The sequence below is a fragment of the Eschscholzia californica genome, unplaced genomic scaffold (assembly GCF_041429995.1).
Source record: "Eschscholzia californica isolate CP2 unplaced genomic scaffold, dmEscCali1.0.p SCAF_3, whole genome shotgun sequence".
NCBI classification, from domain to species: Eukaryota; Viridiplantae; Streptophyta; class Magnoliopsida; order Ranunculales; family Papaveraceae; genus Eschscholzia; species Eschscholzia californica.
The window spans coordinates 59,341,228-59,366,982 of NW_028238420.1; the positions used below are offsets into that span (position 1 = coordinate 59,341,228).

General features: G+C 35.9%; 2 protein-coding genes across 2 annotated transcripts; both read right to left on the reverse strand.

Moving 5' to 3' along the window:
• Window positions 1–716: 716 nt before the first annotated feature.
• LOC147552573 (kinesin-like protein KIN-UB) lies at window positions 717–14,241 on the reverse strand. Its single transcript, XM_086672224.1, has 19 exons — window positions 13,675–14,241; window positions 12,171–12,271; window positions 11,863–11,985; window positions 10,812–10,997; window positions 10,419–10,640; window positions 10,119–10,269; window positions 8,342–8,491; window positions 7,855–7,943; window positions 7,176–7,379; window positions 6,049–6,195; window positions 5,033–5,167; window positions 4,788–4,919; window positions 3,197–3,332; window positions 2,968–3,060; window positions 2,291–2,416; window positions 2,020–2,145; window positions 1,745–1,888; window positions 1,397–1,525; window positions 717–1,312 (listed from the first exon to the last, which is right to left on the reverse strand). The coding sequence occupies exons 1-19, from the start codon at window positions 13,871–13,873 to the stop codon at window positions 1,152–1,154; spliced, it is 2,754 nt and encodes a 917-aa protein (XP_086528350.1). The 5' UTR covers window positions 13,874–14,241; the 3' UTR covers window positions 717–1,151.
• An 8,468-nt stretch (window positions 14,242–22,709) lies between these two features.
• On the reverse strand, window positions 22,710–23,132 carry LOC147552574 (zinc finger A20 and AN1 domain-containing stress-associated protein 7-like). Its single transcript, XM_086668641.1, has one exon. The coding sequence runs from the start codon at window positions 23,130–23,132 to the stop codon at window positions 22,710–22,712; it is 423 nt and encodes a 140-aa protein (XP_086524767.1).
• Between the last annotated feature and the right edge of the window lie 2,623 nt (window positions 23,133–25,755).

Genomic DNA, 25,755 nt, shown 5'->3' on the forward strand with positions numbered 1-25,755 from the left:
GCTCCTTGATCCATCATATTTGTCACTTTCTCTCTTCCTCTTTTTTCCTTTTCTTAGAAGAACAAAAAAGATGATATGTGAAACTAAGAGGGTGTTTGATTTTTGCACTTCTCAAGTGATTTTTATTTATTAAATGCAGATAGGCAAAAATGAGACAGCCGCTTAGAATAGCCTAAAGACAGCTTAAAGGAAGTTGTCATGACCAATTTTATAAGATTCCGGGTGTCTCTAGAGTCTAGAGTCTAGACACTGCTAATATAATATTGTCAGATCCTCCTTTTACTTAAATAACTTGGTTTTATCACCAAAATCATTTACTAACATATAGGACTAACTACTTCGTATCTTTAGTCTTAGAAACTTGGATTCAGGGAACGTCTACGGAAGAAAAAAATCAGCACGGAGGCTCAACATCTAGGGTTGGTGGCACCTTGGAAGAGCATACATTGTAGCATTTTATATGTACTAGTTTTAGTTTTTTTTTTTTTTTTTTTTGTTGAACATGTACTAGTTTTAGTTGGGGTTTTATACGTATTAACGCGTGTAAGTTTCACGTAACTTATGGTGGATGCAAATGAGAAAGAGATGATGAGTTGTTTCCATACAAAACGAAGGGTACCAAAATTTTGAAACAACAATAATACCAAGATGTTTACTCTGACAGTTGCTTCAAGCATTGATATTAAAAAAAATTACTAAGATGTAGATACACAATATAAATGAAATCATTGAAAGCTCAATAAGATGAATAGTTTTAAAACAATTTTACAAACTATTAGAAAGGATCAGTAATTTTTTTCCTTGTGTTTTTCTTTTTTGCATTTACATATAATTTTCTACACAAAGCTAGATTTAGGTAGTTCACTTGAACAAAGATATCAGTCTTGAGAAAATAAATTGAATTGGGAATACTTGACAAACAATACACTAACCTTAAATAGTTGCATAAACCAAGCTCGAAAACTTAAGAATCTCTGAGGGAACGACACTTCATTGCTTCGTCGTTTCTTGGAGATGAACTTTTCTTCCATGAACAATGAGGTGAGAGGAGGCTAGGGGATAGCTTCCATGCAACTACCAGTGTACTAGGTAGGGTTTGCAGAAGTTCATGTTAAAATAATCTATAGGCAAAATCTAAAAGAAATCCTAAATTAACACTCAATACGTAATCGTCGAAGCTCAACTTGGAAAGTAGGGCTTGACGTTAGAGTTCTGTGAGCAAGAGTTCTTATATCTTCCCGAGAACAGCCCCGTGCTATCCGAACCAGCTCCCACAGGGCGCCCCCACTAATCATGTCCTTTGCATTCACTTCTGGGAAGTAGAAATTTGTTTTGAATCAGATGAAAAATAGATAATTAAGTTTTGAGTTAGGAAGATGACACGAAGTCAATTTACCATGTTGCGCCAAGTGGCAGAGTGCGAGTTCAATATGACGTCTTATTGGTGAGGCTTCACTATTAGCATTCTGAACAATCCAAGGTAGTGCCCCATCATCAATCAAGAAAGACTTCCCAGATTTTGTTCCTGTGACGTGAAGAGTATCCCGGAATTCAATATATAGTTACATAGTTTCGTTCTTGTGATGTTAATAGGGACCAAAGGTGAAGGAGGTCGTGAACTAAAAATGGTAGAAAAGGCTTATATATAGTAATATGATAAATTGTAGTTCAAATCCAGTGAAACTTGAACCAGCGAATGGTTAGAAAGATTATGATTTATAGCGGGTGATGTATGGTACTTTACCTTGAGTAGCTGCTCTAGATTCGCATTTTGCAAAATTAGCAATTCCACGTGCAACTTGGGCGAGAACATCTGGATGACCACACCTTACCATTCCTAGAAGAGCTTTAATTCCTCCTTCACCTCTTAGCTTTGCTTGTAGCTTATCTGGACAGTGTAACAAGATAAAATCAACTATAGTGACCACCAGTATACAATTCCCACATAGATTTTGGCAATGGAAAGCTAAGATAAATCGAAAACTTGAGGAAAAGACAGAGCATAAAAAAACAGTATACCATTCCCACATAGATTAGCAATGGCTCCTGCAACCATTCGAAGAGTCTGAGGGTCGTCCGCATCAGCTGCTGTCATTGACAATAAACTAATGCCTCCTTGAGACACTATAAGTTCTTGGTTGGTTTCTGGCAGAACACAAAATTGTCGAACAAGTTAAAAGACATGATCAATCTTAACCTAGGTCGGGTAATCAATACTTCAATAGGATCGTAGGAAAAGACGTATAATGTAATATACAACTAAATATTAAAAGTCATATTCTAAATTTACCGTTCATGGCAAGGTTGGCAATAGCACCAGCTGATACCCTACGTATCATCTCATCGTCTGAGTTTTTAAGAAGCATCAGCAAGGAAGTAAGACCTCCAGCTTCTACGATCTTCTCCTGGTTGGCTTCTGCAAATGGAAGTGTAAACAGCCATTAATCCTACTGGCGTCTTGATGCCGATGTCAATAAGAAAACTAACAATAACAGAGAGGACTGTCTCATATACATATATATATGCTAAAAAAAGATGACTGCAGGAATACAGCTCGGGAAGAATAACCAAATGATGCAAATAATGAACTTCGTATTGACACAAAACATATATCACAGAAAGCGAAGCACACAATGTTAAATTCGCTCCTTTTTAGCATGCCATGTATAGTTGTATACTTTGGTTTTCAATGCATGTCCTTATATCATACCAAGAAATCATGAACAGTCAGCTGACAAAACAGTCTACCGCCAACTTTTTAACAACTGAAATTAATTCACGGACGTCAGAGCAATAAAAGGAATCAATTGTATCAGCTTCAGTTAGGTAATCAAAATAATTACAGAAATTCATGATTAAAGACTCCATAACTCCATAACAAGACATGAGAAGAAGCGACTAACAGTAGTTTTACTGAATACACTGCAAGTTTAACAGACAACTTAGTTAATTGGGTTACTAATTTACCTTCTGCTGCTAGATTTGCCACCACTTTTACTGCGTGAATGCGAACATCAGCGTCTTCTGATTCAAGCAAGGCCAAGATCTTTTGCAGTCCCACTACCACATCAAAGGAGTCTTTTATATTAAACTAACTAAATAAATTAAAAGAAGACAATAGGTGGATTTACTACAAAGAACTAGCATTTTTGCATAATATTATCAACAATACTTGATCTGATTGTCCAGTGCCTACCTTGTTCAAAGAGTTTGGCAATTGATGCCTTTTGCCCATTTCCAGCATCTTTGATCTGTGAATGGCGAGCTTGAGTTACAAATGAATCTTCACCAGTGAAATCTTTACCAGGCCCTCCTCTGTCTAGACTCCTTGCCTGAAATAAAAAGTAAAATAGGTAAATGGATCAATGGAACATACATCTATTATCGTGTACAGGTAGCAAGCTATGCACAAACATGGTTTCATTCAACTGGTCCACTCGCGCCACGCTATCCTCTTCACCCACTGGCACCACTTAGTAAACCCGTACAGAAAATCAAGCTAATAAGCAATTGTCTTCAACACAGTATATCACCTAAATACTGAAATTAAGTTTTTCTTGGCCATGGGTATGATGGGCACATATCTAGTCGAATATCAAACTAAATCAGCTGCAAGTAAACAGAATAACCGACCAAGAAGTCTAGACAGATGGGATGGCAAGTGCACTGGACATCATATCACCATTGTAGCCTTTGCATACATTGTGTTTCTTGGATCGCTTAAAACGATCCGCCCCCTTGTACATTCCCCTCTTTTCCTTTTAATAGATATTCATTAAAGTTTTCAAAAAAAATCTTAGTGACTGGGGCTGGAAGGCATTGCACCTCTGCAAGATCCTTTACACCAGGCGGAATTTAATGAAGAAGAAGATAAAATAGTTTGGGAAAACGAAGCAGAAAAATACCTTACGGTTGATAACCGTTACCACATTTTTAACGATAAAAAATTGATGAAGAGTTCACCATTAGAAAGATCATATGGAGAAAACCGACCCCGGATGAATCAGCTTTCACTACGTAAGCAGCCACTATTCAAAAGTTACCAACAGTAGACGAGCTCATCAGAAGGCGTCATACTACATCCACCATGTGCTACCTTTATAAAGGGGATGTAGAATCAGTCAACCTTCCGTTGGTTCATTATACCTTTGCGAGAAAGATTTGAAACTACTTCCTGCTCTCTTTCTTACTGCTATATGCCTAGGAAAGAGGAATGCCTAGAACTAAGAGAGTTCCTATAGCTTCCCAAGGAATGGAATGCTAACTGGAAGCTAATTCCAACAGCAACCGTTTCGAATTTCCGGAAATGCAGGAATCAGGTGATATTCAGAGATCTCGAAGGCCCAACATAGATGACACTATAAAAGCAATCAAAGCTATTTTGCTCCATTAGTCGAGGGGCCAGGGATGGGCCAAAAATTTGCATTATCTAGATTCTTTACTAAATTGAGAATCCATAATGGTTACTGCGTAATGTATTTTCTTTTGGGTCAAAGTCCAAAATTCCTTCTTATATCTTACTATCTTAGGGTTCTGAGTACCTATGTTGAGGTTCAGAATTCTCCTCTGTATGCAGTTTCTTTCAGTAGATATTCAATCAAACTTTTCAGGAAAAAAAAGAGAAATTGTACCAACAGGTAAAACGTAAGAGCTTCTTTGCGTGGACCCTTTCCTTTTCCTTTTTTTTTTTTCTTTTTTCTTGTTTCTTTTTTCTTTTTAAGCCATCCCTTTTGGTGGCTGTAGACTTCCTAAACTAATTTAGCGAGACAGATACAATACAAACATACCTCTTCAGCTTCAAAGCTCAACTGCAATAACTGACTTCTCAATATTGTGATTTCTTCTTCAAGTTTCATTTTTTGATATGCCTCTTCTTCTAGCATTTTGCGGAGCCTCAAAATCTCGGCATTCCCAACTGCCTAGGACACCAAAAAGAGTTTCAGTTATAAGCCATAAGCCTATGACTCCAGGGAGAACAAATAACCTTGGTGATACTGAAACAAGCAAAATCCAGCTGTTGAAGAGATCATACCTCCGACCTTTTCCATTGCACCAGCTGAGCTTTTACATTGTTGGCCTCCTCCTCAGCAGCCTTCCTCGAACTAATTTCGTTCTGAAGCGACAGTTTAAGGTCTGCAATTTCCTGCTGAGCTGATGAAGAAGGTTCCTGTGCATCAAATGGGAAATGGTGAAACATTTCAAAGAAATAATAAAATAAATGAATACCAAACAAAAAAAAAGTAGATAAATTTTATCTAGAAAGACAATGCTGTATATGTAACCTAACAAGTGATATGACTACTTTAACACATATCGTGTTCTAAAACCAGCGTATACGGTTTCTCTTTGTCCCTAAAAAGCTATTCCCTTAAAAAGAGGGAACCCCCGTCTTCAAATGCATATGCAAATACTATTAATTCTATGATTACTTTTACAGATATGATCGTTCTTTACTTGCTTTTTCACGTTTGTAGTCAGTCAAAGGCTTTAAATTCCATGCATTTCTCTTTCCACCCAGAAATAATGAATGACTTACCCCAGATGAAAATAGATGACCTATTAAGGTTTGTCCTACGACAAATTCATGAAAAGTGAAAATATTTACACGCATACTGAAGTTGCAGGATTAGAAATATTGATACCATAATGAGTACTCGTATTTTGTACTAAACTAAGCATTCCCTAATCTGCAAATCACTCTTTTGCCAAACTTTGGATTCACTAGAAGCCTAAAACAATTAAACAGATAAGCTAAATCCCTTACGGAAGACAACATCACACCTGGCATTCATTATGGTGTATGGGATTCATGCTCTTGTAAGATATACAAGCTGATATTGTGAAACTTGTCAATAGTGCAAGGAACTAGTGATGATTGCTCACAATACAAAAGACTTAAAAGAATGATAAAGGTGAATAGACAACAAGAAAACATGATAGTATACAAGTCACAACTTGGAAAGAAAGACTAGAACATATGACAAATAGGAGATCTAGAAAGGAGAGATAGTTGACTCGAAAAAGGAAGGTGACTGGGGCAGACCATACCTCTTTATTACACTTCACATCCAAGAACTCAGTTTTGGGTTCAACTGCAGCTTTTTCCTTGTCGCGCTTTTGTTGACTCGTAGCCCATTGCTCCTCAAGCTTCTTTATTGATTCCTTATAACCCTTCTGGTGTTGCAGTATCTCATTCTACATTTAAGCGGAGGGAACCAAAAACCAGTCAGTATGTCAAGCTAATAAGCCTAACTATCAAAAGCACAAAATTTTCTGCTAACAGAAACTGTAGCAGAAATAACACAGATTCCATTTCGGGTTTTTTTTCTAATTATATACTTGTTTCTAGCCACCATCACATAACGAGTTTAATGTTTACATGTCTAACAATTGTGCCCTCATGTGACGTGCATTTCGAAGTAGACAAGAAGGCACTAGTGTCTGTACTAAGTCAAAGTAAAGAGCAAGTATATCAAATACCACCAGAGTTACAGAAGTTCATTTAAAAAAAAATTAGCATCACACTCAGAAATTTATGAATAAGAATTCTAACTGATTTCAACAACCAGAAAGCAATGCACTCGCATCCAAACCAATTTACACCCAAAACTAGTATCTCTTCAAAACAAAAAACCACATAAATCTAACACTAGGAAGAGAGTAAATCTGAAACAAAATCGTAGGCAGAAGCAACTACAGAGGTCTGTGCTTATATATAAAACCTTCTAGTTCCTCAACTAGAACCAAATAATTAACCAGAGAAGTTTCCATAACTAAATTACACCTAAAATTAACTTCAGATAAACTCCAATGTTGCTGAAAAATATAAAGAAACAATCACCCATAGCTGCTTACAGTGCAGGCAACTTGTTAGTTATGAGGAGGGCATCATTCCTTGTCCTATCTAGTTCCTAATTCGTTATCTAGAAGAAATATAAACCTAATTCATAAAGGGAACTTACATAGACTTATCATTAACTTACAGAATTACTTAATAGAAACCCATTAGTTGGGTCAGCAGGACGAAAGTCGATTGAACTTGGGCCTAGCTCCTTGGAGCTCTAGGTCAACGTCAAAACCATAAAGTTCAAAACTACTAGCAGATGCTAAAAAGTTTTCTTCTTTCTCTCAGAAATATTACTTTTCAAAATATTGAAAGCATTTAAACAACTGACCTCCAACGCCTCTGCATAGTTTTTTTCAGCTTCAGAGACACGATTTTGTGCTTCTAAGGTTATTCTTTCAACCTCATCCTGGAAAGTTTTCTGCTGCCTTTCCTGTTCAGCAATGAGTCTATCTAGCTGTATGTCGAGTCGTCTAGATAAACTTTTATAATCAAATTCCTCCTTTATTTTCACCATATTCTCCACCTTCATAGCCTGTGGGGAACAAAAGCTTCAGTAAAACTAAATGATAAGCACCTAACCCGTGCAACACCAAGTGTGAGATGACCTCTAAAGTCGACCAAAGAAAACCCGAAACTACTAGTGTACATTAGCACAAAGTTCAGTAAACAAATAATACAACGAAACCATAATACAGACTGATCTACATTTAAATTACTTTCAAATTACTACAACAAAATGACCACCATACTGCTAACAATAAACTCACAAAGCTAAAGTAGTGTAAGAAGGCAAATATTTGGTGGAATGCTTAAATACATAAGTGATGTAGAAAGTCACTCTGAATGGTGGGATTTTATAGTACATACGTCACAATAAATAGTTGCTACACTGCCAGCTAGGCACGAGCATAAAATCGATAATTAGGTATGAGCTCGACACATGCACTCCATCTTCTTGTAGAACCAAACAGTAATATGATGGTGAGCAAATGGAATTCAAAACCTACCCTTTGTCCAAACATGATAGTACTTGTTGTCTCTCCTCGATGACGTGGAGAAGGACCGATTGTTACAACCAAGGATGTTCTCGCCGTGCCTGTGCATTATAAGAAGAGTCATTTGATGCATGTAGAAATTGCAAACATTAACATGTAAAGAGAAACATGTGCATACAGCCATACATACTATATTTACAGCATAATGCAGGACATGTGCTCCTAATTTTGGTGAATAACAAATTAAGTGTGTAAGACATGAAGAGACCTTAACATTTGACAGTAAACTAATAACTCTCAATAAGTGGTACAAGCAACTGAAAGAATACAATATATATTAATAGTCATCTCATGATTCTCGTATATTGGATAACAATCCCTCTGATAAGAGCAATTTGGTGCATCTATTGTTTGAACAGGTGCAGTTTCATCTCCTGAGTCTGCGGTGTATCTTTTTATAGCAAACAGCAAACAACAAGTTGAGAGAAGAACGACTTGCCTCCAAATGAATCTCGAAGCAGCCTTGTGAGTTTTGAATCACGAACTGGCACATGTGGACTATTCTCTGCGAGGGCATTTATGCACTTCCCTAGTGAACTTAATGACAGATTAATTGACTTAGCTTCTTCAAGTGTATGGCCTTCACTTCCTGCACATAAATATGTGGTTATAAACTTTCAAGAAAGTATTTATGTGTTTTTTCAACGAATAGAAAGAGATGCTCATTAAGACAATACAATATAATATAGTTGTCAGCAACTAACAATTCAACAGCTAGATACATCGAGCTCCTCTTGGGAGTAGATGAGAGACTATCACCCCAATTCTCAACAATCACTATCGTCCCCACTCAGTAAGATAATATTTAACATGGCCTATGATGTCATGTACTTTGCGATTCAGTAAACAGGGATAGGGATTAACTTTCTAAGCAGTGATAGGAGTAGCTGCTGAATAGCTAGTCCCTGATTCAAAATGGCAGCTTCTCTTTTGCTTTATAATCCCACCATCACAAAAATAAAACATATGTAAAGACGGGGAAATATCTACAAGAACTCAAATGTCACTAAGATGTATTTAGTAAACACTAAAATTTGAATGCCATTTAAAGAGTTAAACTCAAACAAGCACCGAGCACTCGAATTGGCCTAGACTGGTTTACAGCAACTCAGATATACTTTGAGGTTAAGCTAAGGAAAACGGAAGGCCTGGTGACACCCATAAAAGGGCACCTGTGGACTTTTCAAGATACAAACCAAATCCAGGTAACCTTGTGCCTAGTGAACCTCAGCCCGACCAGCAAAAGCAGAATCCGAGCATCTCTGAGATGTTCACTCAACTAACCAAGTCATGCCCCTCTACAAAATGCAAGTTGGCTCCTCCCACAGTATTGAAATAAAATTAAGCCAGAGGAAAATCAGCCAAGCGACCTCAAAGTAGCTAGTGTCTATCCAAGATTTTCTCTGACCGCCTCGCAGCACTACAACATGATAGGATATGTAAGTAGCGCAAGGCACACTTCAAAGCAAGGACTTCCAAAAATGTGTGTGTTGCCTTCAAGGGAAAAAGGAACGAATAATACCTTCTAGTGTATAATTTCACTGGCAAGGGGACAACTACGTACACCTTTTGTATATGTTTGTTTGAGCTCTCATGTTAGGGTAGTGACAGATTTAATTAGCTTACAATTTGTAGTATAATCTACTCCAGAAAATATCCATGGATTCATAATAGATTTTACCTTTATGGATTTATCTAGAGTCCTAGTTTAAAAGTCTAAAACAGCAACAGAAACAGGTTCTTCCAGACGAGATTGATCGGTATATTCCTATAATTCCTACTGATAACATCTTAACATTGGTTTCTTTTATCTTGAACGAAGGCATGCTCGTGGGACTTACATTGGTCCGTTATAGTGAATGACTCTGTGAGTCGCCTATATGCTGTAAAGCATATTATTAGTCATTATAATGTCAGTCACATAGAGTGTTGTGTTTTGTGGGCATCATGTGATGGAGCCAGCAACCCAAAATCTACATGAGACATATTAACAACCTAACAAAAAATAACAACACCATAACATGTTAGAAGATGAATACATGGAAATCACAAACCAATTGGATACAACATGTTACATGCAAGCTACTTTTAGACATGGGAATGAACAAATAAGATGAAAAAAAATACAAATAAATCTTGCTTTAATAGGCAGTTGTGCAATCAAATGTACTTCCAAACAAACAGATTATTATTGGCATTTACAGTTGCGTGGAAACCTGATTTATCGATACGTTCTGAACCCGCAAGATCTACCACAACTAGCTTCCCTTTCCGAATAACAGGTGGTTTCGAACCCTTGACCAAATGGGAAGCGTCTCCATTCTCAATAGATTCCTCTCTTCCCTTGACAGACCTCCGGACACTCACCTGTTCGAAAAGAACAAATCAACTCAGTCCATTAATAAGATCCTACTAAATCCTCTCTTTTTTAAAGAGATGTGACTGTTATTAGTGTGTGTTTGATGGTGACAAGGCATGTGAATATGAACCATAATAGTTAAGATCAGATGGTTCACCATCAACATAGCGTGACTTCGAGAAGATTCAGTATTCAACTTTGTATTTGCAGCAAATCGATGTGCTTCCCCTAATCTTAGCAGCTCCATGAAACTACGCTGATCCCTGATTTCGAAAACGGTTGCCCCTGGCAGTGAAACATCTCCAGTTTTTGGATCTTCCACAATGGATATGTTATCATTTGAAGGATCAAGAAGGTCTTGTATGGTTTCCATATACAACTGCACATAATGGAAATTGAAACAGTATTAGGGAGGGTAATCGACAAGTTCAAATCTCGAAACATATGATGCATGTTCGTAAGGAGAAAGGTTGAAAAGATTAAGTAATAACATCTCTAAATTTGATCAGAAACAAACAACAATATTAATAGCATTATTGAGGATAACAACCTGCAAGTAAGAAACCGATACAGAATCAACATCAGGAGAAATATCAGCAAGAATATCTTCCATTGACCGCACCATAATACCACGAGCAGCATTGTCTTCCTCTCCAAGACGTCCAAGAGTGAAAGTCTTCCCTGTACCTGTTTGCCCATAAGCCATGACAGTCCCGTTGTAACCTTCCAAAACACTCTACACAAAAAGGAATCAAGTTCACGCTTTAGATTCAAGAATCTAAGGTCTTTGTTGAATTCGAGGACGAAGAAGACCGAAAATAATCCAATGCCTAAGTCTAGGCCCCAAGCTTCCTCTCCTGCTTATCTGCTTCCCTCCCCCCTTACTGAACTTCACTTAGTAGTCGGCATTCTATAAGCGACTTGTCGAGTCCCCTATTACGTTACGTAAAGGGCGGTCAAATCCGGACTGATAGTCCTTGAAATTACAGTCCTCGCAAGCTCCACCCAGGAGTGCCCCCCTGGAAGTGATTCAATGGCTTGAAGATCAAAAAATATAAATTCGAGGATACGCGAAATTTCCTCGATATATCGATCGGCATTCCAGGAGTCGACATTCGAATGTATAAGTTATAACTATTATGAACATTTTATGCTTGTGTACAAGATTGCAGTGGCTCGACTACACTTGAGGACTCAAAGAGGAAATTCTCAAATATGTTTTACTAACTGTTTCAAATTTATGTTCTTTTTTCCCTCCCTAAAGAAATTAATATTCCTTATTAAGATGTGTTCTTTTTTTCTTTAAACATTTTAATTTAGATTCGCCAGGCAATACTTTTAACAGTGGATTTTCTCCCATATAATAGAGATGTTTCTTTACACCGCAATATCACCACCACTCATCAAATAATATAACGAACTAAGGAGCAGAAAATAATAATATGGCTACTCAAATCATTGATACTATAACATGAATAAAGCAGCTAAAGATTTTAGTAAAGGCTTAGAAGAACATTAAGCTTCATAAACCAAAAAATTTCATAGATATAACTAAATGCAAGGATGCCCGTCCAAAACCAAGCTTATTCTACCATACACACCTCAACAACAGGTTTGGCCACAACTTCGTATACCCGTTTTTGTGAAGCAAACTCAGTGAGAACCTCATCGAATTCATAGGTGTCCGAATCCCAATTGTTTTTGCGAAGCTTCAACCTTTTTAACTGAGGCAGAGCAAAACAAAACCTGAGTTACAATAACCATATAGTAACCATTCATAAGAGAATATCTGTACATTGCACTTCATCAAAAAATATACGAATATGTTTCACACTCAAAAGGACAAGAGATGTAAGTTCTATATCAAAACAGAATATGATAATAATTGGAGAAGTGATATGGCAATAACCTCAGGCTGCAATTCGACACAATCAGCAAAGTCTGCATCGGCCACCAATTCCTCCGCATTACGTGGCCTCAGTCTTACAGCTACTCGGACCCTTCCTGAAACTGTTCAGCAGCTCAGACGTCAAAATAGTGGAATTTAATAAGGATCTATATCTGCTAAATAGCAGTGATGTTGAGAGGCTACAGTAAAGATTCTCAATTACAGAAAATACCCGTTGTTGTGAAGTGAATAAATGAAAGATTGCAAGTAAATAAATAACTATTCTTCAGAGCCCTATCCAGCACTACCAGCATCAGACCATGAGTGTATACTATATAGAATATCAAATATGTTGAATACGATTGACTGAATCTTTACAGTTCAATAAAGCTGCTAAAAAGTTATTTAGAATGTATCTTCTAATGTAACCCGACACAAATCCCATATGCACCTACATTCATTCAAAGTTTCAAAAAAAAAAAAATTATATTATACCTACATGCGTAGACAAAACAAGAAACCCGTTTGGGGTAAAGGAGTTCTCTTTCAGTCTCTAATTGATTTCGTTCGTAACATTTAAATGTGTACATAAGAAATAAAGACTAGAGAACTCATTTTCAAAGAATGTTACATAAAGGATCAATGAGAGATGGAGATTTGCACAAGTAAATATCGGGTCATTATATAAGAATACACTCCTTTTCATATTCGAGAAAATCTAATTGCTGAAACTTTTGAATTCTTACTCTGTAAGTAGAATTGTAGAACAACAAATGCTCTGCCAAATGCCCTATATTTGAAGTTTTTTAGGAGAGCCGTGTATTCCACAATTAGGAAATAATACGATTGATGATTTCATGACTTTTGTTTTTTATACAATCAAAGATTCAAAGCCTGGTATGAGAGAGCAAATAATAACCTAAAACCCACATTTTCTAATCTCAAAATACTAAAAAGCTATAGATTTGGTTAACCAAACAAGACTAACCTGAAACTCTGCCCTATTATCATTGCCTGACCAATGTGCATATCAGACACTAACTTTGTATTACTAAATGTGAGCACAAAAATCAAAGGTGTCCTATTGTGCGAATGGAGGGAGATAGATTTTGCTTTCCAGTACCTATTTGTGAACGAAAAAATGATAATAGAGAAACTTAAATCAGGTTTGCTGACGAATCTACCTCAACCTAAGTTTTGCATCTCAAAATGAGCCCAATTTATTCAAAATTCAATTATCAGAATCAGCAAATAGTGCAAACCTACAAAAAAAAAAAGACCTAACCGAACTAAACTCTAACTTCTACAATGAATCTGAACTTGGACCATGTACACGCATATACTACTATTTTGACAGAAACAAAGAACTTCCATTTATTAACTAATCAAACCTAAAATGCAAATAACAAAGCCTAAATTCTCCATGAAAACAGAAATTAAAAGCATTAAACAGATCGAATCTGCATTAATAAGAAACTTCGAAAAATCATAAACATCCAAGTAAAATCGAAAGATAAGAACTAACCTCCAGTATCGTTTTTTACAGAACCGGCAGTGCCTCCAAGAGGACCAGGACTACTCCGACGAAGATTATTAGATGCCTGAGTTGAGTTTGGCTTTGATTTAGTGTTGGAAGATTTAACATTCGAATTCAAGGAGAAAGATCTCTCAACCTTCAAAGATCCTCTTGTAGAACTGTTTCTGTAACTACTACTAGTCGCCATTAGTTGCTCCTTCAAGAGCTTACCTCCATTAAAGAATCACAAAAATTTAATTCTAGAGAAGAATGGGAGCAAATTAAGGCGGAAGAAAATTGCAAAATTTGGGGTTTTTCTGTGTCTACTACTACAGTACTACTATTGCTCGTTGATCACAGAGAAATTTTTAGAGAGGGAAAGTACAGTGAGAAAGATGAAACGAGAAGCAAGTGATGGGTCTAAGAATGGTGGGTCCCGCCGTTTTTCCAGCTTTTGAGAAAGGAGGGTTTCTACGGTAATTTTTAGTTTACCCCCTCGGCCTTAATTTGATAATTGAGTTTATCCCCCAAACTTTTTTTTTTTTTTTAAACCCACTCTTTCGTCTAAGGATGCCTAACCGCCCTTGGGACTTTATGTTCATAACGACGTCATGCTCGCTTTTGGTACTCCGGAGAAACAAATCTTGATCAAACCCATATTTGCCTATTGGATACAATCTGCTCATGGTAAGACTTCATATGGGTTCGACGAGGATTTTGGTTATAGTTTTCCTTGCGACGGTCCGGGACGAGGCGGTACTTGTGATATTTCGGCTTGGGACGCCTCCCTATGGACCAAGGAAAGTGATTGGATACTGATTTACATAGATAATTGATTATTCTTCTCGGTTCAGCGACGTGAGAGTTACATAAGTAAATTCTCAAACTTCGAATGTAAAGTACCTCATGAAGTGAGAGAAATTGACAAGACTCTGACAAAAAAAAAACATGAAAAGATCCTAAAGATCAAAGATGAAAGGACCCTAAAGATCAACAAAATAACTAATAATACAAAAGAAAGAAAATATTAATTTACATTCCTCTCAACTGTCATTGTTGTAGTAGATTGATCATCCTTGGTAAAACCTCATTATCACCACCTAATCCATTTTGATTCCATCTGTGTTCAACCGTTATCCATATGTACTTAACCCTTGAAGATTGCCACCTTTTACATTCTATGTACACTTCAATGGAGTAAACCAGTAAAACATGACTAATCAGATCGATTTTCCAAAGTTTTTCAACATCATCAACAACAATTAGATCTGAATCGAAGTTTATCCCCCTAATTTAACCCCTTAGACTTATTTACTATTCGACAAGTTGTTTTGGGACACCCAAAAAGATGTCTAGGGTTTTTGGTCAAATCAAATTTACTACTTGATTAGATTTGAGGAAAACTTAATTTTACATGACCTAAACATATATAATATTTAAAATTCTTTCGGTTTCATCTTCATCAATAACCTTTTGAACACAACCCTCGATGACTATTACCACTATCATGGATGAATAATGAATACCAACACTATTTATCTTTTTCCCTTCCATTCTCTCACTCACTCACTCTTTATGAGGATCTTTTTTTATAGACGAATCAATTACTGATTGTAGAGTGATTACCACTATCGTCGGTAGAAAAATAGAGAAGGAAATGACTGGAGAGGAAAAAAGAAAAAGATGACTTGGGGACAATGATATAACTGACTAGTAATGAGAAAGTGAAAAAGGCAGAGACAGATGGTAGTACTCGGATGTGATGGTTATAAACTAAATCGTCCCTTAGCCTAATCAATATTCAAATTGCACAGACCCAATCTTTGTGCCGCATTAACTCTCTTTTTTTTTTTTGTTGAAATTGCCCCATTAACTCTTTGGTGCTCCAAATAAACAAACTATTATATTGTAAACAGTACAAAATCAATGCTTTTGCATAATACCAGAAATCACACTCGAAAACAGTACATTGCGCGCATTAGTACATCTAAAAACGCATCCTCAAATAGCATTCCTCTCATAACGAGACAAATCTTAAACCAAAGGGCGACTGAATTTGCTAATTCATTTTCTTAGATTATAATCAATACAATAATTAAGTATAACAATTACTACGAATCAAATCACGAAATCACTTTCCTAATAACCCCGTTCATTTCTTGCACTCCAGAATTGTCTCTAGTATTTTTTTTACAAAAGTAATAGTTAACCAATTGTGGAGGAGGTAATAAATCTCATTTGTAAATGAGGGGTTGAGGGGTAAAGTAGATAAAAACCATTTCCTTTTACCAAATTTTGTGAAATTAAAAAGAAGCCCATTTAAGATTTATATTAACGAGAAGTGGTCCTCGTTAATGATCTTAAATTACGCTGACTTGTCGAGCGAGTGCACGAGTGCCTTACTGTGATTATTGTTAAAGCCCAAAGTACCCTTCAAGGATCAACCACCGGGTCAGGGAATCCACATGGAGTGACATGTCGGATCAACCACCGGGTCAGGGAATCCACATGGAGTGACATGTCGGATTTTGCTACACCGCTCTGTCTATTTTAGACACCATTATGTGGACTCCCCTAGAACTTCATCTTCTTCATAGTATAATGGTAGATTTAGGTTTTTATTTTTAGGTAATGCTACATGTCCCAGCCCATTTTCATAGCAATCCTAGTATTGTCCATTTGAGTCATCAGCTTAGTAGCCGTTGAGATGGAGGGATCTTCCGCCTATGTGTTTTTCGATTTGATTAGAAGACCTACAAAGAAAGGCGTCAAAGTTGAGACAAGAATTTAATCAATTATGTTCGCTATCGCATTGTAAAAACACGTGCATCTGCAATTTTTTCTATTTTTAGAATAATTTTCATTTACTAGCAGCTCGTTATGTTCAAACATACGTAAATTAATTAAGCAAATTCAAGCAATGTATTAATAGGGGTGAAACACAATAAAAGGATATTCAACTAATCAATAATGAGTTGTCGATCATGTGGGACAAATTAAGATTTTCAAATGATAAAAAGACGGTAAAAACATCAAATTATACAAAAAAGAAATGGGTGTTATTTCATTTATAAGGGTTGTTTTTCTAATATTCATTGGCCCGTTTGCTTAAAAGAACAAACCTCTTATATGTGACATGACATGTATAATTCATGTGTTGTTCAACAAAAAATCTAGAAATGCAATAGTTGATCCTCCTGTTGATCTGCAATTTTTTTTTAAATACCTACTACTTGTCTTGTTATCACAATTATTGCTCCATAAATATAATTATAATGCCCAACAAAAAAACATATACGAGAACAAGTACAAGAAAGAAAAAAACAAATATAGTAAACCCATCACACTGACTTTATTAGAATAAGATAAAAAGACAATAATAAGTATATAAAAAAATGACTTCGCTTTGGGAATCATACATGTGATGTTAAATCAAACAGTGCTCAATTTTATTTATGATCTTTTGTATTTTTTTTTGTTGAACTTTTATGATCTTTCGTATGGTAATACAAAAAGTAACATCATTTTCTCCTATGTGATGTAATAAATAAAGGTTCCTATATTAACTAAACTATAAGTTCAACAACAAAAAAAAAAAAAAAAAAAACTATCCTTCAACAAAAAAAAAAAACAAAAAAAAAAACTAAATTATAATTTTCTAGCACCTTAGATGAATTCAAATTAGGTACCCTAGTTATGTACTCATTGCTTGCAAATACATACGGTTGCTTAGAAAATAATTAGACTCTAGTTCATAGATAGGTTCGTCTCTCTCCTCGTATTTCATTTTGTATTAGTTATCTTAAATAACGAGTAAGCATAAAAGAACGATAAAAAGTAGTTTATCGGATACGTATATGTCTATATCCGTATCCGATAAGTTATCCTATATCCGATACTTATTCGACAAATATTATATATCAATATTTGAATCTGATTCCGATAATATTAACAGATATCTGATATTAAAAGAAGAATTTGGAGTATATTTTAAGTTTAAGTTTTTAACCACTAAATCTAAATAATAAATCTCAATCATCCATTTTATATATTACTATTAATAAAATTTATATTTTTTATTATTTTTATATGTTACTTATCGAATGCATATATTTATGGGATCGATATTGGTCTATCTGGATCTGCATCCGATATTCGAAATTTGAGATTTTTTTAAAAAGTCGAATACAGATCAGGAAATTGAATGTCCAGATATCCATTGAAATGGTTAGTTAGAAAATCAAATAACATATTTGGTCAAATATATGGGGACTAATGGAAGGCTAAAGGCTTGGTTCAAATGTCAAAGGCTAGTTACTGCAGATCTAAAATTTGAATAAAAGAACACCTCAAGAACCCCAAGTGTTATGTAATTCATTTTAGGGGTTCTTTTTGGATATATTTGGATTTTGGGGTTGAAAACAAGTTTGCCCATTCCAAGTGTTCAACATATATGTTTGGCAATTTTTTCACCCATAGGCATAGAGAGCTCCCAAGAGTTATGATTAGGTTTTGGTATTAAAGCAAGAGACACATCAAAAGCGAGTAAAGACGGAGAAGTCAAGATTTTTGGTGTCTCGTGTCTGCTCCACTTTCAACATTCAAATACTCAAACCCGCCAAAAAGAGTATATTTTGTAGGATTACCTTTTACACACAAAATTTGAAAAAAAATAGGGCAATTTAGCTTACCTTTATACCCTTTGAAATCATTGTTTGAGAAAGCCAATTTGGTAGGCTTTTTAGGTCACATCACCCCTATATAATTTTGCACTTTCTTTGAAACATCTCAAATTTGATTGAGGTTTCATTTTGTGATTGTTCTTTTGGTCTCCTTATATTCTCCCTATTCTTTTTGCTTGTTAAATTGTCTCTAGATATTATGCTTAGTCAACAAATGAACTGATTTTAGTTTTTATACAGGGGATGACTTCAATCTTTCTTTTTTATTTCAATTGTTTCTAATGTTCAAATCATTTTTTTTGTTGAACTTGTTCAAATCATTTTGGCAGGAGTTAAAGTTACCAATTTGGCTATAGACACCCATGAGTGTCTTTTATTTGCGGTCAAATATACCCTGAAACCCTTTGATTCGGGTCATGTGGCGGCAGTCACCCATGAGATAGGCGCATGTTTCATTAGATAGACCTCAGAATTAACTCGAGTTTGGAAGTATTTTGGGTGCCTATATCCAGTTGAAGGTGTCTATAGAATGCAACTTTTGGTAAAGAGTAAACCCATAATTATATTTTCAAAGAGGAAGTGGAAAGATTTTTCCAACATTAGGTGCAGAAGGAAAAGCTCTACCCCCAAAAAGAAAGAATTGTAAGTCGAGGCTAGACGCACCAAGTCTCTGCTAAAAATAACCATCTATTTATTGTTTGAGAAACAAGACGAAGAGGAAGAGAGAAGACGGAAAGAAAGAGGGAGTGGATATGCGTTCTCCTTTAAAAGAAATACTGAATTACATATATCGTTTTCATTCTGTAATATAACTAATGAAGCTAGAAAGACTTACAAAAAGAAAATTTGGAAAATAAAAAAAATTAAGGAAATAGTACGATTAAACCAAAATAATCATAACTAATTAAACTCTTTCAAGTTTATCTCTTTTGACCATTGGATTAGCCTTTGCAATGGCCTCACGACCTATTATTTTGAAATCAAAACTACAACTATGTTTCTCAGGGTAACGGTGCACCGAACAGAAATTGTATCCGCACCGACATGTAAATCCCAAAAGTCCGACCTTTTTTCTACAACCAGCACACTTGTTTTTCTCAATTTTGCGATCAAATGATTCTGAATCAGAACTAGCGCATTCCGGTTCTTCTTTGATTTTGAGTTTTTCAAAGGAATTCTGCAATTGTGATTCTTGTGAAGAACAATGATTTTTATAGCACTTAGAACAGAAATTCATGGTTGATTCAGAACCAAGGGCGGATCTATGTGTGGACTATCCCTGGCTGCAGCCAGGGATAGATTTTGTTAAATCCCTCAATAGGTATAGACACTAGTAAGATAGCTTATTGGTAGCCAGGGAGGTTTTATAAAATACCTTGCTAAGTCTAAACAAGAGGAAGAGGTAGCTTAGTGGTAAGCCATATACCCCACACACAATAGGTCCATGCTTCAAATCCCACTCCATGCACTTTATTTGGCTATCATTTTTCCTTCTCTTCAGCGACGACTAGGATTACTAATTACTCATACATACTGACATTCTTATGATTTACTAAGATCTATCAAGACTACTAAATAGTCGTAGTAAATCTCGTAGAAAGATGTGTGGAGATCAACTATGTGCACTTTCAATTTTAGTTTCACCGTAAAGTTTGGTTTTATTTGTTCTCGCCATATTGATTCTTTTGCGCCTTAATTAAAACTATAGGCACTTTATCAGATAAAGTTGTAATACAATTACCATGGAATCACAAGGATGACAAAGTTACATTAGCTATAATCTCTGCAAATTTAAATCATTGTTAAGAAATGTATTATCGACTGGCATTTGTACAAAAAACATTAGGGTAGATGTTGGTTGCTTAACATAGTTAACTAATTGTAACTTTGTAACTTGTAAGTACATTAAAAATTGCGTCTTCCTAACAATAGGCGTATGGAACAAATTTTTTTTCTACCGTTTTTTTTTTTATGAAAAAATTAAACTTGCTAGGTGCGATTTCAAATCCTGACTCCGCCCTTGTTCAGAACCATAAAACCCACACCCATTGACACAAAGTTGTGGCTCTTCATTACTAGTAGAAATCTTGGTATGTCTCTTGCTTATTGGATTCATCTTTGTTTGATTAGATTTTGGAGTTCTTGAGGCTACTTGAAAATATCAACAAATTCCCTTTTTATATGGGTTTGGTGATTAGTTTTCTTACTGTAGTCTGTATCAATGTGGGATTTGGATTTCTAAAATTTGGAATTAGAAGTTAGAAATTGAACAGATAAGGATTACAGGAAACTGTTATTAATGTGGGATTTTGAGTTTCTAATTTTTTGAATTAAAAGTTAAAAAGGAAACTTGGTCCGACTTTGTTAGTGAAGTCCACTTTCTTTTTTTTTTTTTGATGAAGGGAAGTCCACTTTCTTAAAGTTGGAAGTATACCAGGCAGGCTGGCTCTTTTCCGGTTATAATATTGGGAGAGCAAATGTTTTTTTTTATGAAGAGGGAGAGCAAATGTTGGTTATAGAATTTTTGAGTGTGAGAACAAATTCATCTGGTAAAGGCCCTATATGAATGCTTATATAAAATTAGGCTCCCCGAGTTGTGACCAATTGAAAATTTGCCCCCCAAATCTATCTGTTAGACTTTAAAATTGTGGTTCCGTTAATCAAACTTCCAGAAATAAAAAAATTTCAAAAAAGAAATCAATATTTTTTCCATTTATATCCTGTACGAAAGATTATGATAGTAGGGTAAGAAGGTGCAAAATTCAAAAGTTGGATGAGGAATTTATCATGTCCTTCGGATCTCGTTGAGATCTCTCTCAGTAATCGCCAAAGATTGTAATATCTCTCGTGGCTTGGCCGCTTGAGCTGTTACCCCTACTTAAGATCATGTGTTAATTTTATTTGGCTCTAAAGATGACCAACTCATCATAATAGATCTCTAATGATGATTAACTTCTAAAATGACTTTCATATATACCTTTCTATCAATCAACAATAGTTAACTTTAAGAGTTGATTTTTTTACTTCACTTTTATACCGTTACTTTCAAAAGTATTTATCTTCTCTATAATTTTCTTCGTCGGAGTATAGTCGTCGGTCAGCGCTGCTTTATCAATTTTTCTTCTTCTTCCTACTCCTCTTCACCTCCTTTCTTTCCACCACCACTACCAACATTGTCTAACCACCGCCACCACCACCATCCTCTTTTCCTCTTTACTTCTTAAAAAAATACCTAACACACTCGACGGTGGTGGTGGTGGTACAGTGGCCTTGGTGTTGGTTATGGAAGGAGGAGAGCGAGGATGTCAAAGAAGAAATAAATATTTCTTTTGGCTAAGTTGTTGACAGGTGACCGACTAACTATTGGCGACAGTACTTCGACGAAGAAAAAGAGTGACGAATATAAGGGGGAATGCTTCTAAAATTAAGGATAAAAGGCCAATTTTTAGTGTTACTAAATGCTGACTAACGAAAACTTGTAAAAGAAATCTATTTTAGTAGTTGATCACCTTTGAGATGTCATTTTGGTGAATTGATCATCTGTAAACGGGTCAAACAAAATTAAACTTAATTTGATGGAAGTGGAAAGATTTCAGTTAAATGCACACGGTAAGAACCAAAATTGTTTGAATCATCTTACTGAAGTAGACTAAAATTTAGTCAGACTTCAAACCCGACTTAGAAAAAAGAAACATTTCTAAAGACTGGTGAAATATTAGGAAAATATCATGGACTCAAGTTTGTAGGCATTTTTCTATTTCAGCTTTTATGTTTAAACTTATAAGTTGTTTGCACATGCTAAAAATTTTTAGTTGATATTATCTTTTTTCTAACAACACTAATGTTTTAACCATATAAAACTTACCTAATAGGCAGTGAGATTTTTCAAAAGAAGAATAGCAAGAAGAACAGGAAGAAGATGAAGTGGAAGAGAGAAATCGAGACTACAACTATATTAAAATGACGAGTTTATTTTAGGGAAATGATAGAGTGACTTAGAAATTGGTACTTAGAGGGTGACATATTTCCTCATTTAGAAATAAAAGCGGTCCCCACCGTAGTCAAACTTTGAAAAAACCTTGTCTTTTAGTGATTCCACATCAGCTGGGCACTAAAATGCCCAAAAAATTTGGGCTCTCTAGCATCTCCCTTTATTTTATTTAACTAACACTCAGTCAGTGTGCATTCTCCTTTCCAAAAGTAAAATAAAGTGAAAGAAATAATAAATTCTATTATTCCGTCTTTCGAGTACAACTTGTAAAACTTAAAAGAATTACAAAAAAACTTAAAACAACTTTACGAGTATAAACTAAATTAACCTATTTCAACAAAAAAAAAAAAAACTAAATTAACCATATCTAATCAAACTCTCTCAATTTTGTCTCTTTTGATCAACGGATTAGCCTCTGCAATTGCCTTACGACCCATTTTTTTGAAATCAAAACTACAAGTATGTTTTTCCGGGTAACGGTGCACCGAACAAAAATTGTTTCCACACCGACATGTAAATCCCAAAAGTCCGACCTTTTTTCTACAACTACCACACCTGTTTTTCTCAATTTTGCAATCTAATGGTTCCAAATCAGAACTAACACATACCGGTTCTTCTTTAATTTTGAGTTTTTCAAAGGAATTCTGCAATTGTGATTCTTGTGAAGAACAATGATGTTTATAGCACTTAGAACAGAAATTCATGGTTGATTGAGAACCATAAAACCCACACCCATTAACGCAAAGTTGAGGCTCTTCACTACTACTACTAGAATTCTTGCTTATTGGATTCATCTTTTCTTTGATCAGATTTTGAAGTTCTCCACTCTTTGATTTTTTGATACTTGGGATTTGGGAAGATCAACCAATTCTTTTTATAGGGGTTTAGTGATTAGTTTTCTTGTTGTATTAGAATTTGTTACTAAATATTGGACAAATAAGGGTTTTAGGAAGTTGTTATTCATGTGGGATTTGAGTTTCTAAAATTTTGGATTGAAGTTAAAAGAGGAAACCGGATCTGACTTTGTTAATGAAATCGGAAAGTAGGCCGGGCTGATCCTTTTGGTTTATAATATGGGGAGAGCAAACTTTGATTACAAAAAGATTTGATGGTGGAAAACAAATTCATCTTCTCTTTGGCGGGAAAACACAATCTAGAGAGAGGCCCTAAAATTAATCTGGTTAAGGCCTAATAAGGAAGGATTAATTTGAATTTATACCTTTTGGTTTAAAAGAAACCTATTAGAATGGTTAATTTTTAATGAATCAAAATAAAAGACAAATTCAAATCGAATCAATTTACCGTACGCAAAAACCATCTGATTTGATGTTAAAAGATTAAAAATTCTGTTTATAATAAACTCAAGTCTGAGAATTTGAGAGGGTTTGGATCTTACTTCTCTACACTCATTGGTACATCTTTGGATTTATTATTTTCGAAACTACGAAAGTCATGTTTAACACGTGGGAGTAAATCTAAATTGACAAAACTTTACAACTTATAATATCAACATTACCCAATCTGGGTATGGAAGAGCTCACCATCAATCCTCCCTTATTTCCTCCTCTCCTGCCCACATCAAACACCACCGTACTTAGTCCTTTCCCTATAACAACAATGCTCTTCCCAACTCCGGCAAGTCGACAAGGTGACTTATTCAGTAACGAGCCAAGTCTTCCAACAGCTTCCAACTTCGTTTCGACAAAAATGGGGTCCATCGCATAAACCCAAGACTCGCCCAAGTCGGTCAGTCTTATCTCTACACATCACATAGACCCAAGACTCGGACAAATTGTTTCTTTGATTATAAGAGAGCCATTCCGCGCGCTAGAAACTAGGTCTCTCCATCCCTTTGAGACACATCTAATTAAGTATTGAATGGTACTTACGGGAAACCCGAGTCAAGCAGAAAAGAGCAATATCATCTGGAAGCCGCCCACATATCAAGGGTTTATGATTTGGTTGTATTTGTGCAATGCTCTCTGAATTGATACCAGCCATTACCGTCCATCAATGTGATTCCTAAAACAACTTGGAATAATAGATGCGTGCTATTTTGTTCTTCAATCAACTTGAAAAAAGACTTAATGCAGGGATTTCTAGTGGTGGGTTGGGGAATTCTGATGGTTATGATGATAAACTAGATAATTGAATCAACACTCTTCCAAAAATACCCTGGATTCATGTTGTATCCATATTCCTTTTTCACCTTCTATGTTTAAACAAATAATGAACAAAGAAAATAATGAATTCTATCATTTGATATTATTAGTAAATAACTAATGAAACTGAAAACGATTACAAACAGATTTGAGTATCATAACTTCTATCTTATACTAAAACAGTTTGTTGTTCTCTTCCCCATGTCTTACAACGTCCATAATCCTGCTTGTATTCTCTGCTGCTGGAGAAATCCCTTCGATCCTCTCGTGAGGCACTCTGGTTTCCCTTCTCCTTGGCGTAGACACCAACTCGTGAAGAATTATCGTACCAAGAGCGCTTTCTCTTGAAATTCTTCTCACTGTCATCGTCACCATTATCACTCAGTTTGTCGTCATATGCTCTTCTCTGTGCTCCAGCAGGGAACCTCTCTGACCTGGCTTGATGATGGTGGCGACGTTCGTCAATGGCACAATAGTCAGATCCTTGAGAATTGATGCGTCTATCCATGTGTCTTGAATTCGTGTAAGAAACTTCTTCACTCCTGCTCTCTGCTCCCCTACTAAACTTGTGATCTTCATAGTATTCCTTGCTCTTGTCACGCCTTCCAGATTCACGCTTCCTCTTAAGGTCTGATTTTCTTTCCTCGGACTCCTCGTTACTCATAAGAGGAGGTAATACTTGGCTCGGACCCGTACCACTCGCAGATGATGCACTCAGAGGTGGAAAAGCTGGCAAGGGACATCCTTGACATCCAAAGGGGGGTTGAGGTAGAAACCCACCAAGATGATTATCATACGGACCAGGGACATAACCCATGTAAGGCGTTCCACCATTAAAATGAGACATATATCCATCCATCCCAAGTTGTGCGCCACCCAAGTATGGGTGATATGCTGAAGAGGAAGAAGGCATCATATAAGTATTGGCAGCCATAGATGTCCCCCATATAAGGTCGTCCCATAGATGTCCCCCATATAAGGTCGTCCCATAGATGTCCCCCATATAAAGTCGTCTACGGGCAAGAAGTCAGGTTTTCTTTTTATTCCTGGCTCACTAGCAGGTAGCTACTGTTGCACTTTCTCTTCAAATGGCGAGGCACGACTCTGTTCGTTTGGTTCCGCCGCCTCTTGTTTAGGCTCAGATCTATTAATAGTTATTGTAGTCTGGCACTTAAGTGGTACTGTCGTTTTTGTTGAAAAATAATGTCTTTGGGATGAGAACTTTATCTTTGAAATGTATACTTTTATTTCTCAA